Source organism: Microtus pennsylvanicus, chromosome 9 (assembly GCF_037038515.1).
Source record: "Microtus pennsylvanicus isolate mMicPen1 chromosome 9, mMicPen1.hap1, whole genome shotgun sequence".
NCBI lineage: Eukaryota > Metazoa > Chordata > Mammalia > Rodentia > Cricetidae > Microtus > Microtus pennsylvanicus.
The window spans coordinates 33,559,205-33,574,925 of NC_134587.1; the positions used below are offsets into that span (position 1 = coordinate 33,559,205).

The 15,721-nt window shown below is 39.5% G+C and overlaps 1 protein-coding gene across 1 annotated transcript in view; it reads right to left on the reverse strand.

The window, feature by feature from the left end:
• The window catches only part of Arhgap15 (Rho GTPase activating protein 15), a 606,047-nt gene that overhangs the window by 125,503 nt on the left and 464,823 nt on the right, over positions 1 to 15,721 (reverse strand). Inside the window, exon 12 of the mRNA XM_075985303.1 lies at positions 7,860 to 7,994. Within this exon, the coding sequence (XP_075841418.1) occupies positions 7,860 to 7,994 (135 nt within the window). The remainder of the gene's footprint in view (positions 1 to 7,859; positions 7,995 to 15,721) is intronic.

Consider the following 15,721-nt stretch of genomic DNA (forward strand, 5'->3'; position numbering starts at 1 on the left):
TCAATGGTTGATATACTAGAAATATCATAAAGAACTAAGAAAATAATCATTAAATGTGATTAAAAATCTACTAACAGGGATAAGGTTTTCCCTCATAAACAAGCTTCCGATATTGTCTAAACATTCTCCCCAGAATAAACTATTCTTTCTGGCTTTTTGATTTATTTTGGTGTGTGTGTGTGTGTGTGTGTGTGTGTGTGTGTGTATAAGTGTGTGATTGTATGTCATAAAATGATACAAGCAAAAACTTGGAAAAATTTTAAAAATACACCCATAGAATATTAAATATTGATATTTTCACTACCATGTAACAAATATTGAAACATTGCGTATTCTTGTGGAATTATACTTTTAAAACTAGCTTTAAATTCCAATACTGTACATTCCTAACCTCTCACTTGATTCTGAATTCACCTAATATTTGAGGCAGGGTCTCATTGTGCATCCCTTAGGATCCTGGACCTTACTATGTAGACAAAGTTGGCTTCAGACTCTTAAAACTCTGCCTTATACTGCTTCACTGAGTGCTGGGATTAATGGCATGCATCGTCACATCCAGGTAATTCGAAAACCCCCTTTAAAAAGAAAAGGGAATTAATATTGTAAAGAATGTTTTAGACCATACCAATTTTGCAGAGACTAATGTAATACACATATGTTTGTCAACAGCTAGTTAGTTATCTTTCAATTACTTGTGAAAAAGTAGTTAGTACACAGGTTTTGGAGTTTGGAGATGAATGCAAAGTTGAAATTTTTTTAGTTATGTGATCTCAGGACTCCCCTAAAAATCAATTTCTTTTAAAATCACATAGAGTACCTCATACCCATATTGTAGGAAAAAGGGTTAATTTATTTAGTTCCCATAGAACCTTTATGACATTGAAATTATTTTTTATATGATCTCTTTACTCCATCACAATCTCCATAGCTATCATGAGGATTAAGCAAGAACACATCAGAAGTGCCTTTGAATGTCTTTCCTCTCATTTACTTTTGCAATATGACTAAGAAAATACAGACACTATTTTCCTTTGGATCTGTATTTATAAGAATTAAAAGAATGGAGCAATCACAGACAGTGTATTTCCCAGGATATAGGTCTACTGGAAAGACCTAGAATGCCCTCTGTTCTAACACATGATTAAACCACTCCCCAGAACTGGATAGCACCATTTGTTTAACAAGCTCACATTGACAGGACCAATAACTCCTTCAGCATAAGTTGTCTCTGGGAAATCAAGTCTTTGCTGATAGTGGGTTAAATCCTTGTGGGAAAAAAAAATGTGCTACTCACTCAATTATACTGATGTCAGGTACAGAATTTTATATCAATAGCTGGGACATTTAGATTTTTAAATATATAACCAAATCCAGGACATTTGTTGCCCCAGTGAATCAGACGGGGATCATCATAGCATTTGCAGGTTCTTATAGAAAGAAACTATATTAAATTGGTCCAAATGAAACTCTTTTTTTAAAAAAAAATTCTGTTTACTCTTCTTGGAATACACAATGATGAATTTCAAACTTATAATGAGAAATAAAATAATTCAAATAGTGCAAACAGTCAGGTCAATTGTTTCCACTAGAAATAACATTCTTTCTTCCATGCAAAGCATTCCAGTGAGATGTAAAATTCCATTTGGTCTATTCGCTTTGGGACTTTTCCATGAAAACACATCTCTCAGCTAGGGGCCAAATACAAATGTTAAGTCTTCATAAACTGGTTTTCGTAGTGTCAGAAGAGAAAATGGAAATAATGTTATGATAACATGAACTGTGGCAGTGAAGGGAACGGGCCTTTGTCCATGCCTAAGCTAACAGCAGAAACCATTTTAAGCTTTTCTGCTAACACAAAATCAATTTAGTGCGAAGAAATATTTATCCAAAAGATGGGCAAGCTAAAGTATGAGTGAGGTAGACCAGAAGTCCCATCAGGAAGCCACTAGCTCCTCCAAAGTGGAAGGGCAAAGACAGGAGGGTCTGAGCCACGAGGTGGGAGCTGGGACTAGAGTGGTTCTGTCTACCAAAGCTGCACGTAGAAAAGCCACTGAGGCAGTGAGGTTGATAATGTGAGCTGGATTTGGTCTCCCTTCTTGTCATGGTTTGGATGAAAAATGGCCTTCACAAGGTGATGTGCTTGAACACATGGTACCCAACCTCATGGTACCAAAACATGGTACTTAACCTTTGGATAAGCATTTCTTTGCACTCAATTAAATATGCAGGTTATGCACTTTTAGGAAGTAGTATCTAGCTGGAGGAGGTGGGAAACTGGGAGTGGGCCCGCTTTGATTTCAGCTCAAGGTCTCTCTTTTCAGGTTTGTGTCCAGGAAGCCAGCCTCAACCGTGTACTCTTATCATCATAAACTCTGCAAAGTCTGTTCCACCATGATGCACTGTGCCTTTTACCCTGCATTCTCTATGGCTTCTGTCAGACATTTGGTTATAAAGTGAGAGTCATAGCTATCACACTCCTCTATTGGTTATCTCCTGCCAGTGGTTGTCCACTCTCTGCCACAGCTGCTGGCTGCCAAGAATACCTGTGAAATAGTGGTGTGGGAGTGTCATATATCAATCTGTTGATTTCATTGGCTAAGCAATAAAGGAACTGCCTCGGCCCATTTCATTGGTTAGAAGATAGGTGGGAGGAGTAGACAGAACAGAATGCCAGGAGGAAGAGGAAGTGAGGTCAGACTCCACAGCTCTCCTCTCCGGAGCAGACGCAAGAGAGACGCCATGCTACCTGCTCCAGGGAAGACGCACACCATGCCCCAGCTCCGACCCAGGATGGACTTAGGCTAGAATCTTCCCGGTAAGCGCACCTAGGGGCGCTACACAGATGATTAGAAATGGGCCAGAGCAGTGTTTAAAAGAATACAGTGTCCGTGTAATTATTTGGGGCATAAGCTAGCCGAGCCGAGCCGGCGGCTGGGATGTTGGGGGACGCAGCCCAGCCGCCGCTCCCCATATTACTACCCCTATATGGTGCAACTTAGGTTTTTAAGAACTGCTTAACATTTTAAAAAATGCTCCTGGATAGTAAAAAATGTTACAGATTCACAATAAAACAGATTCAGACATAAAAGACCACACTGTTGGATGAATGTATGTAGGCTTGAGAGAGAGAAGAAAAAGAATATAGAGAATAAAGTTATGGTTTAAAAAAAAAAGTAAAAGTAAAGTCTTTAAAGAGACAGAATAAAGTAAAGTGATAGAGTAAAACTAAGCCGCGTAAAAATGAAAAATTCACAAAGAGTCTGGATTATGTACATTGTGTTTTCTTTAAAATTTTTGACTGTGAAGGAGCTAAGTACAGAGAGACATTTCATTACCTGGGCTGCCAAGCTAAACCAGAATGGATATAAGGGTATTACGATTTCAGAATTTGGGTCTAAGGATATGATGCTTTGGAGAGAGTCTTCTTTTGTTTTCACAGAGGATGAGACTCTATGGATTTCTTCTATTCCGATTTGGTATGATGGACCACGTCCTCCTGAAGGGTTGCTGTGAACATCTTCAGAAAATTGCTTTGCTTAACTGCCAACTGAGATGAAACTAGCACACAGGTTATACCATGAAAGGCCTAATTAACGACGCCCCCATTCAGCAGGAAGCAGTTTGGAGAGAAAAAAACTGCGCCCATGTTCCCAAATATGGTTTATAAAATGTTCTTTTACATTTAAAGGGGGATATGATATAGGTATGAATAATTTGCATTAGTATAGATTTTGCTTTATTGATAGAGATTTACGGTCAATTTTTTTATATGTATAAATGTTTCTGATGTAACTTTTACTTGATAACTTTTGTTATATGTAATTTTGCTATGTTAAAGTTAAAGCCTTTTTTTTTTTTGTTTAAACAGAAAAAGGGGAAGTGGTGTGGGAGTGTCATATATCAATCTGTTGATTTCATTGGCTAAGCAATAAAGGAACTGCCTCGGCCCATTTCATTGGTTAGAAGATAGGTGGGAGGAGTAGACAGAACAGAATGCCAGGAGGAAGAGGAAGTGAGGTCAGACTCCACAGCTCTCCTCTCCGGAGCAGACGCAAGAGAGACGCCATGCTACCTGCTCCAGGGAAGACGCACACCATGCCCCAGCTCCGACCCAGGATGGACTTAGGCTAGAATCTTCCCGGTAAGCGCACCTAGGGGCGCTACACAGATGATTAGAAATGGGCCAGAGCAGTGTTTAAAAGAATACAGTGTCCGTGTAATTATTTGGGGCATAAGCTAGCCGAGCCGAGCCGGTGGCTGGGATGTTGGGGGACGCAGCCCAGCCGCCGCTCCCCATATTACTACAAAATAGCTCTGTGTAGGGTGAATCATACGATGGTGCAGAGCGCAGAGAACAGCTGGGCAAGGCTCTGTGGACAACAGGGCCCAGATACAGCCAACACACGTAGCATACTCTGTGGGTTTCCTGAAGTGCTTACCTCTTTTTGCAAAGAGTTAATTCTGCATGGATTTGGTGAACTTGTAACTATTATAGCTTCACAAGGCATTGCAATGTGAGCTTTGATGAAATCTAAGACTCTTCTATGCCTGCATAATAATGTCCACATCATTCTGAAAGATTTTTTTTAAGCTTAATTATGTCAAGTGTAGTAAATGAACCCTCTCTGGTGTTATTTCTCCCAGTACTGAATATCAAAGTGACCACTTCCTCATCCCTGAATGATATTTAAATTAACATTACAATCTAGAGCTCACCCCAAGTTTAGAACACAGGACTGGGGTATTGCCCAACAGCAGAGCAGTTACCTAGTATGCTCGAGGTCCTGTATTCTATACCCAGCACAGGAAAAATAAAAGTTAAGTTTATGTCCAAAATACATTTAGATAATTGGAATCTTAGTTAAGGTTTCTGTTGCTGTGAAGAGATACCATGCCCACAGCAACTCTTATAAAGAGAAAACATTTAACTGTGCTGGTGGCTTATTTTTTTTAGAGGTTTAGTTCATTGTCATCATTGTGTGACATGGTGGTGTGCAGGCAGCAATGGTGTTGGAGCAGGAGAGAGAGTCCTTACATCTTGATATACAGGCCACAAGAAGTGGTCTGAGACACTGGGTGGTAATCTTGAACATATAATGAGATCTTGAAACCTGCCTCCACAGGGACACACCTCCTCCAAGAAGACCTCACCTACTCCAACAATGCCACACCTCCTAATAGTGACACTCCCTTTGGGAGCCATTTTCTTTAAGCCACCACAGTTGGAGTATCTTGGTCCATCTGGTGAGTATTGCATTATAGCCTCAACCACTCTATCCAATGGCTTAGTACCCACTTGTTAAACATCATGCAGTGACATTCTTACATTCTTGATTAAATAAAGCAAGATTGAGAGGAATCTTAGTCTAATTATCCTTCTATAAAAGTACCATAAGCTGTACACATAATAAACAATAGAAGTTTATACGACACAATTGTAGTAGCTAAGATATCCAAGACCAAGACAATAGCATTGAGTGCTAAGGGCCCATTTTCTACTTCAGTTGACCGTGATGTTTAGCTGTGTACACACATGACTAGAAAAGCTAAGACATCTCTCTTGGTCTTGCTTTCTTTTGTTGTTGTTGCTGTATTTTTTTCACTTCCTTTAGTTTTTATATGTATTTGTTTTGGTGTGTATTATGTCAGCATGAATGTGCCGTGGTTTATGTATGAAAGTCAGATGACAAACTGTGGGAGTTAGTTCACTCCTTCCACTGTATGGGATCCAGGGATCAAATGTAAGTCTGTAGGCTTGGTAGCAAGCAACTCCCCCTACAGCGCTACGTCACTATCCCTGGGGCCTCTTTTATAAGGATGTTAACCTTATCAGAAGTGATCTTCTTCATGACTCAATCACTAGAGGCTCCACCCCTCAGTACCATTGCCCTGGCCTTGCAACATATGGCTTTAATGGGACATATTCCATCTCTTGATTTTCAGATTGCCTTCTCAACACAGGTCACTTGGAGAGCTACTGCCAGCATGTGTATAACATCTTGAAGTTTTAAAAGGACTTTATTAAACTTGTTCCTCTTCATTTGGACAAATTACCTATATTATAACTGTCTGCAGAGGCTCTCTACAACCACCCCTAAGAGCTTGCTGCCTGCCTTATCTTTGCTGTTCAGTTCTGATCATGCCTGTGTCGCTGAAACTACGTCCAATTTGGGTTTAAGTCTAAAACATCCCAGAAACCATCATACTTCTTATGGGGATTCAAAAGACACGTACTCGTATGAGCTCCAAGGGCCTGGTTTCCATATGCTTAGCCTATGAGAAAAGTTTGCTACTATCTTTGGAATCGTGTGAACTAAAGGAGGTAGGAAGCCTCATTTATAGGACTCTTATACGACACTCCCCACCCAGCAGATATGTAAGCATGTTTCCAGATGAGACGATTGCCACCTAGAGTAGAGAGGTCACAATATGATATACATATTTCTAAATATACACAATTAAGATAGGAATCTGTACAAAAGTCTTTCCAACTTCCTCCCAGAATGCCGCTCTCTCAGTTCACGTAAATGTGCGAGCTAAGACAGAACACCAGACTGCACTGAATGAGATTCATGCTTACTTACTTTTTCTTCATTATTCCTTTTAAGTTGGAGTTTAGAGAACCTGGCAACTATAAATCATGGCTCTCCAGGAAGGATAACAACTCCAGACTCATACCAAACTTGAAACAAGAACAACCTTCCTGCCCTTAAATAATAGCCATCAACAAGACAATTTGAAATTGTGAGCAGGCTAGACCAGAGACCGAGAGAGGAACGCGTATCTTCATCCCACCGATTTCATTTCGCAGAAGTTTTAAGAGCATGTGAAGAGGTTTTCCCAGTGAAAACAGAATGAAAGTGCCTACTGAAGGGCTGTTTTCCAGCACTGGCCCCCAGCTCCTCATTGCCACTACTGGGAACTCTTCGCACACAGCCTCCAAGACCAGACCTCCTAAGTAGAGCATTTTTTTCCTTGGAGATTTTTCTTGTTGGGACTTTAATTAAGCTCCTGCCAGGCTTGCAAGATTCTTAATTTTACCTTTCTTTCTTCTTTCTCTTTCATTCTTATATCAGCCTGCTTGCCAGGAGTCATTTTCCAAGCTGTCACAATTAGAGTAAATGTACCCTATGATATTACATTTAGTGATATTTTAAGTATTTATTTTTCCAAGCGTCTATAGGAGAAGTTTTCACGCAGGAAAAGATTTTGATCATTCATTCATTCATTCCATTTTACTTTAGATTGTGTATTATAAACGAGAGAGTAACACATCAGAAAAAGAAGCTTTGTGGAGAGATGTAACCCATCATTCTGAATGTCACCCCTTAAAAGAAATTTGCATTCACTTAACCCTACCCACTGCTCAGAAGCCAACTGTAGACAGTTACTGCTGCTGGTGAGGGAACAAATGAGTGAGCCAAGAGAAGATGGTATTTCAGCTGATGATTTAACACATATTTAATGAAACACAATATTTAATATATTTAGGTTCCCTTGCAAGACCTCTTTGTCTGCAAACAGTGCAATTCTGAAAATATAAAGGCAAGGACTGGGAGTACAAGAGATGACCCCTTTAAAGCAGATTGCAGAAGAAGCTATTTTCATTTGAGAAAGCTTAAATTTGGTGGCCTTAAATAGATTTCTATCTCTTTTTTTTTCTGGTCTGAATATTTTGGTTTTAAAGCTCAGATAATATTGCAGGGTGAGATATAAAACAAGCCACCCAAATGACAAAACCTAAGGCTACAGAATTGAGCATAGGGTACATATTCCGTTTTTCTTTTGTCATGATCGGCATCAATCTCATTATTGTTGTTAATTCTACCACACCCGGCTCCTTTCTGGGGTATACTTACTGATCGCCTCCACAAACCGCTCAAAGAAACTGTAAGGGAAGAGTGGTTCAGACAGCTCCCGGAAAAACATCTTCAGTGCTCCGGTGACGACGTGGATGTCCTCCCACTGGCTGTCATCCAAATTCAGCTTCTCTTCTGGGAAAACACGAGGAGAAATGGAACAACTGGTTTTAATGAAACAATTACAAGACACTAATTATTATGTTAATGTTTGCCTACTATCATCAGCAACCGTTAACAGCCTTCTGCACCTAGAGGTTTGGTGCTGTGCATGGGTTTTTTTTTTTTTTCTTCTCTCGTTTTCTGTAGGAAGGGAACATTTTCAATGGAATGCCATCTGTAGGAATGCAGCTAACAAAAAACAAGGGACACAAAGAGACAGTACTATTGACACAGTATGTCAGATACAGTTATTCCCATAATGCATCAGTATGAAAATTAGCATCACGGCTCTACATGATTCAAAGCTATTTGGTTTTGAGGCCGAGGGGCTAAGAGTTGCCAGCGATGGCTGGCTCAAGGGACCGGCCTGAAGGCCTTGCTGAGCCAACAGGAGACATATGCTAAACATGGCAATAGAAAACGAGTTATTGCTTTACATGTGTTATCCCTGCTATGTACAAGGGAATAATGGCTAACACTTTTTTCTTTTTTTCTTTCTTTCTTCTTCTGTTTCTTTTCTTGCCTAAATCTAAAGTCAGCAAGGAATAGAATATGGTGGGTAGGGTAGGATATTAATTTCTTCTTACTGCTTCAGAAACATTTTTCTTCCGTTTTCATCTCAGTGAGGGAAATGTACCCAGCAACAATATTAGACAGACCCCTGTTGGCCTATGCAGGCTGTGCAAAGCTGCCAAAATGATAACACGCCGAAGACAAACCACAAATGCTAACCAACTCTTTAGAAACAACAAAAATATTTTCTTGGGAAACCTGAGCGAGTTGCTGCCGTGACACACTGAAGAACTTAGGTGCCAAAGCGAATGTTCAGTAGCGAGGGAATGTGATAGGTGATTATCACCCCCTCTTTAACTCTCAGTAGGAAAATCTGGGATCATTCTCATACAAGGAAGGGATGATGGCTGTCTAGAAGTGACATCTTTACGTATAATTAAAAGGAAGCAAGATACGATGACATTTCTGCTAATCTATAGGACAAGCTACAAAGAAACGCTTTTTTTTTTTCCTGGGCTTAAAGGAACAAAAGCTTATCAGTTATGACATGGAGTTAACTGAAAATCCAAGAATCCTGGTAAAAACTTACAGGTGTTTGGTTAATTGGAATTTTTTCTCTATTTTGATGATGTCTGAGCTCACGGTCACATGCCCCCACAGTGTGAGCTCTATGAATGCCAAGGAGCATTTTGCAACAACAACAACAAAAAAGAAAGGAAAGAAAGAAAAGAAAAGCTGAGAACTGTCACTGTAGGGATTCTCTGCAGGAGCTGTTTTGCTAAGAGTGTTCATATCCTTTTAAAAATATTAGCCCACATCGCTATCACATCCTTTTTTTTTCTAATAAACTATTATTTTCAGGGCCTGTGAGTGATGTTCCCGCCCAGTAGTATGTTTTCAAAAAGTGGGGATGAGGTGGATCTGTTTCTGCCAGAGGGGCTCTTTGCCTCCTCCTCTGGATCGTCCTCTCTGCCGCCATCATAACACACCAACAGGACCCACAACAAAAATCAGCAGAGGAGACCTTTTCTCTGCCCTGCAATCATTTTGATTGATTGTATGTCAACAATTAGTCTTTTATTTGACTGCACACTATTGAAATAGGCCGACAGCATCTTAGCAGGCCAGCTTTAAACAGTCAACTGTTAACAATAGCATCAAAAAGGAAGACCTGATGGGGTTTACTGTCACTTTAAAGAACGGGGTTTTCACATTGTTGAAATCTGTCAGATATTTTGAAATGTCCCTCTCACTATGGTGCCACACCCCCTGCGTGCCCTTATAATAAAATCGGTTTTACTCCTGATTGAATCATTTTCTCCCTACCCACTACCATACTTCTCATAATGGACCTGTGTGCTCTACAGCTGGTGTTCTTCCCATGGTACCAATTCTTACTTTATCTTTTAAGCACTTTGCAGCTAAGATCTCATGCAGAGTGCTTATGTTTTGTTAAGAGCTTCATTCTTAGAGAAATAGTTTAACACATGTTCTAAAAATGTTGTACAACTTATTGCTTAAAACACATTTAGAAAATGTATCAGTACTGTAGCTTTGGCACTGATCTTGAAGTGGAAAACCTAAACATACACGCGCATGCAGGGAAACACACACACTCAACTTCCCAATTTTATTAGGGAAGTAAAGCATCGGGTGGCGTTGTGGTGAGTAGGTTAGAGCCTGCTGAGGGAAGACGTTCAGAGAGTCAAAAGGAACATGTTCATATTGGACAGAAAGTCGACAATAATAACTAATAGCTACTTAACATGAGGGCAATGCCATTAATGTTAGTCACTTTCATATATACAGCAGCAAATTTTAGTGAAGGTGAGGAAGGAGCATTTCAGTAGGCTGGAAAGGAAGTATGTCGATGGATGAGTGCCACTTCACTGTGTCTGCTTAAAAGTTTTAGCTGGGCTACTGTGAATTTGTGTCATTTACACAAGGATTCTTAATATAGGAATATAAATATAGATATTAGTAGTCATCATTTAAAGAAAAAAATAATTATGATTTGTAAACTTCCACAAGTAGCTCAAGTAAACAATATGGCAAGAGTTGACGTTTGTCATTTGAAATATGCTAGCTCATTTTTACATCCAGCATTCCATAACCAACAGATCCTATGTAATCCAGAGGGTCTCGTGGTAGGGCTTTCAAGGTCATGGTAGCTTATTTAAACATATAATTATGCCCAAAGAATCTGCTGTCTCACAAAGTCAGCCCATTCTCAAGAAAAACTGATCGTAACACTTTCCTGGTATTTATAGGCATCATTCAAATACATTTGCGTTATCTGTAGGAATGTTTTAAGGGCTTTTCCCTTTTCAAGAACGTAAGGTATATGAGCAATGGCACAGCATGCCACCTGAGAAAAGATGATCGTTCTTATAGGACTGTCCTTTGTATTCTGGGATGTATATGTAACATCCCTGGCCTTCACCCACTCGAGGCCAGTTGTGTTTCCCAAGGTTGACTATAGAAAATGCTGTCAAACATTCCCAATTATCTTCCGGAGCTGCAAACTCTTCTTGATTGACAGGATTAGACTAGAGGCTGCAAAGGTTTGTGGACACTCCTCTACAAGCTGAGCTTATGAAATTAACTCATGTGGACATGGATCCATGGACTATATATGTGTAAACACTATGATTTCCCAAATATGAACTTAAGAGTTGGTACTTTGTTTTAATGAAGGTTATTATTACTGTGTGTGTGGACAGGGAGTGGGTGTGTGGGTGAACACAGACTGTGGCATGTATGTCGAGGTCAGAAGACTGCTGCAGGAATCGGTTCTCTGCTTCTGCTGTAGGTCTGGGCAACCAAACTCAGGTAACAAGGCTGGTGTGGTACCCACTGAACTCTCTTGTCAGCATTGTAATTCTTAATTCCTGACAAAAATCAAAACCTTTTCTATAACAAAATTTATATATCGATATTCAAAGTACTTAAAACAGAAATAATAACTGAAAATTATGTATCACTTAACTTATAGAACAAGATGCCAAGCATTTCGCAATTATATATTATTTAAATGCATGTTAAATTATATATAAGTAGGTAAGACAATGAAGTAGATGTTGTTGGCATGATTATTGGTTTTAAAGAGAAGATAAAAGGGGCGGGATTAGCATAAGGAATTTTCTTATGAGTGACAAGGGAGTGAAACTGAGATAAGGAGCCAATACATTCCCACTATGTTTACAATCGTTTTATGTATATACAATTTCGTCTGGCAGAAGCCAAAAGGCAAATAAGTAGTGTGAAGTGCTCGTAGATGGACCTGACTTCAGAACTGGGGACTTTTACATTTCATCTCTAAGGATCTTATTTGAGACTGTTCTTTCATCTACAAACTAACTCCAATATTTAGTAATTCCCCAGTCACTGAGAGCCCAATTCTTATATGAGCAGATATAAAACAAACTGGCCATAAAAAGAAACAGCAGTAGGAAACAGTCGGAGATGAACGGATTATTATGTGAAGGGGTGTTGAAGAAACATGATAGAGTTGAAAAAATTATATGGATATATAAAATATCTTTTTTAGGCCTGGCTCACCACTGATACATTTTATGTCTATTCATTTATGTGTGAAGTGAAGATGGTTGGAGAGACAAACGCTGCTTTCAACAGGGGAAACACACACAGCATTTGGAAGTTATAAAGAAACAAACATCCAAGATACAACCATGATGGGCAAGGCAAACAAAGGCTCGAAGGAGAAGATTCACCAAGAGTGAAGGCAATGAAAACACCGAGTAAATATTATGAACTGTACTAATTGGTTTAGAGAAATCATTTCAGGGTGTTGTGGCTTACCATACAGGGTCAACAACAACTATACACACTGGGATCTAATGCTCAGGAAAGTCTGGTTGGTTCCAGGTATCTCATGATCGTTACACTCAAAATCTGTCCTGGGTTCTCTTGACCCTCTACTTAGGGTATTTTAAATACACCCTAGTCAATGGTGGCTTTAAAACATATAATGTAATTAAGGTAGGTTAAGATTGAGAATCCAAATGCTATGAGATTTTTTTTTTTTTTTGAGACAGGGTTTTTCTGTAGCTTTTGGAGTCTGTCCCGGCACTAGCTCTTATAGACCAGGCTGGCCTCGAACTCACAGAGATCCGCCTGCCTCTGCCTCCCGAGTGCTGGGATTAAAGGCGTGCTCCACCACCGCCCGGCATGCTATGAGATTTTTATGAAATCCTGAATATATAAGATAATGCTTTACCCAAACAAGGCTGTCTTGAGATGTCTCATTTTGAAGGGATCTTAGTGTAGTTTAGGGGGGGAAAAAGTACTTGTGCATGTAAAAGAGTATGTTTGAAAGAGAAAAATCTACTATCATTTCTAAGACAATTCGGGGCCATTTTCCTTACAGTGGAGTCTTGTAAGATGGATCTCTGATGGTATAGATGAGAAATGGTAGCCTTCAAGGAAGCAGGAACACTTAAGTGTTACTGAAGGTTTAATCACCAACTTTCTGCTACACATTTATATGAAATTCTAGAAAGAAATACAGGCAGAAGTTGCTGTATCAGGTCTGAACTTAACTAAATCATTTTTACCTAATGTTGGTTAAAATGTGGCATGGATAACTAGAATTATCCCGAATAGAATAAATGTAAAGTGTGAAGTGACACCTCTTTGCATATTTAAAAATCAAATGTTCCTTTTTTCTCCCACCCTTTACTTTATAACGCTTTCCAATGACATTTCCAAAAGCTCTTGCCAACATTCACTTTCCTATCACAATAGAAAAGGGGAGCAAGACAGCCCAGGTTATGGAAAGAATAGCTCTGATTTCATTAATGCAACAATAAGAACAGATGACACCGTGAACCTGTCATCAAGGAGATGGCATCTGCTCCCAGTGCCAAGAACCACGACACAGCCACATTTTTATTGGGAAAGCCTGCTGGGTTCATGAATGTCACATCGTAGATGCCAGAGACGCCTAAGAGGATGAATCTATATATAATGTTTGGCTATAAAATAAAAGTAAAAGGTTAGAAATCTGAGTGGCTGGAATGGCCCTGTTTGTCTATAAATACACAGCTTCTATCTAGGCCACTGTATTTAAAGGACTAGATCAAAAGGAAATCAGTTGGGTCATTGACGTACTGAACCTTTCTTGTTACTTCTTCTGAGTGACAGTTCACTCTGATTTCTGGTGAGTTAGACAGGGTCAAAGTTCTCATAGCTGGTGATACAAACTCCATGCCAAGGCAGCGCCTTCCTATGCTGTCCTAATAGAAGTCCCTTTCTACCACCCACACCGGTTTAAAGCAGGAATGCACTGAGGATATTATCTGAGAAACTAGGACAGTTGGCCAGTTAATCTGTTTGTTCACTTAATTTTTATTATGCAAACAGGGACTGAACACAGACTGGATACTAGTCACTAGGCTGTGTGCTTTCGGAAGCTGCAGCTGGCAGACTGCCTTATGTTCCTCAAAGGAGAGGGCTTTACCAGGTGCTCAGAAACATTGCTAAAGTGAACATTGACCAAGTTCTAGCATTTCGCATCGTCTGTTTATCCTCCGCAATACACTCTGCTGACCTTGATGAACAGTAGGACAAATTCATCAGCAAATATATCACCACCAAATGTACACAATGCTAGCTAGCAACAGCCCGAATTCCTAAACTTACACATTTTTGTACTTAGAGCCTCATGCCTGTATTTCAGAATATGACAATTTGGAGATGCCTTTTAAAGAAGTAATTATAAATATAAGGTCACGTGAACTCCAAACACCATGGCAATCCAATATGAATGATGTCCTTATAGCAAAAGACTGGAACATACTGAGGGGAAGACCAGGAGACATTGGATTCCAGAGATGCCAAACGGGGATGGATATAGCTATATATTAAACAACAATGATAGATGCTCTGGATGACAATATCCTGGTCCCATTTAGACCTCTGATTTCTAGCACTTTGAAACAAATCACTGTGATTTAATAATCTACCCCGTGGAAGTTTTGTAACCCATGCTAACTCATATAATTCCTAAAGGTTTTCCATAGTGCACGACAGTGTTGTATTCCTAGATTAATTCCTCAAACAAGAGGCTGTTACACTTGTGAAATACGAGATAAAACTGCTTAGATTATTCCAAATAACGATTATTTATGTTTTAAGAAATAATTTGAAGTCATAATTCAAAATTGCTTGCCTATTTGGACTCAACCTTACTGTTAACTTATAGGATACACTTGGTTGCCAAGGAATAAAATACAATCGCCATTTTCTTATTCAGCTCTTTTTACCCAAATATGTTTACTAGAGAAGAAATACAATTCTGTTCCTAAAGCTGGAGCCAAAGAATATTTAAAATTATGTGAAAAAATACCAAGTCAAGCCAATAGTCTATGGCCATATCGTCTATCAAAAAAAGAAGGAAGAAAGTTTTTTGGGATGTGAAATTTTGTACTATAACTGCCCCCCCCAAAGACTTTTCATTCCTCATAATTCAAACATAAATCCCCAGGAAACTGCTAAAAGTATTACTTTTGAAACTGGTTCAGCCTATACACAAAATAGGCGCTCCAGCCACCCAGCACACATGGTCAATTTCATTTGGCCTTTTTGAAGTGGGAAAAAAGAAGGAAGCAAGGAGATAATAGGTACTTCCTGAGATGCTAAATTTCAAAAACCAAAAGAGCAAGTCCTTCATTGTCCAGTAGTGCATTCCAACAGCCCTTGCTGACTTGTTTCTCTCTACTTTCTATTTCAGCTATACCTTTGAAAGTCACTTGAGATGCCCAAGCCATGTACAAAATCACTTGAGATGCCCAAGCCATGTACAAAATCACTTGAGATGCCCAAGCCATGTACAAAATGTCACAGCATCTCTAAGATCATCTCTTTGAAGGAGACATAGTGATTTTCTACCACACCAAGTGTTGGAAGTAAGTAGATAGTGTGATGCTTATTTTCACGAAAGCATCAGGCTTCATTTGGATGAAACAGCAACCTAGCAAATAGGTAGAGAGGAAACTTAGGAAGCCAGTGCCACAGATGGGAAGTCTAACAAGTGTGGCACTGCTCTGCGCATTTTTAATTTACAGTGGCATAACATAAAACATCCTCCCATTACCATAACTCCATGCATAATGCCACCTCGTAAAAAGTGGTGGTTGACGTCACCTTTCTCTCTGCCTGTCTAG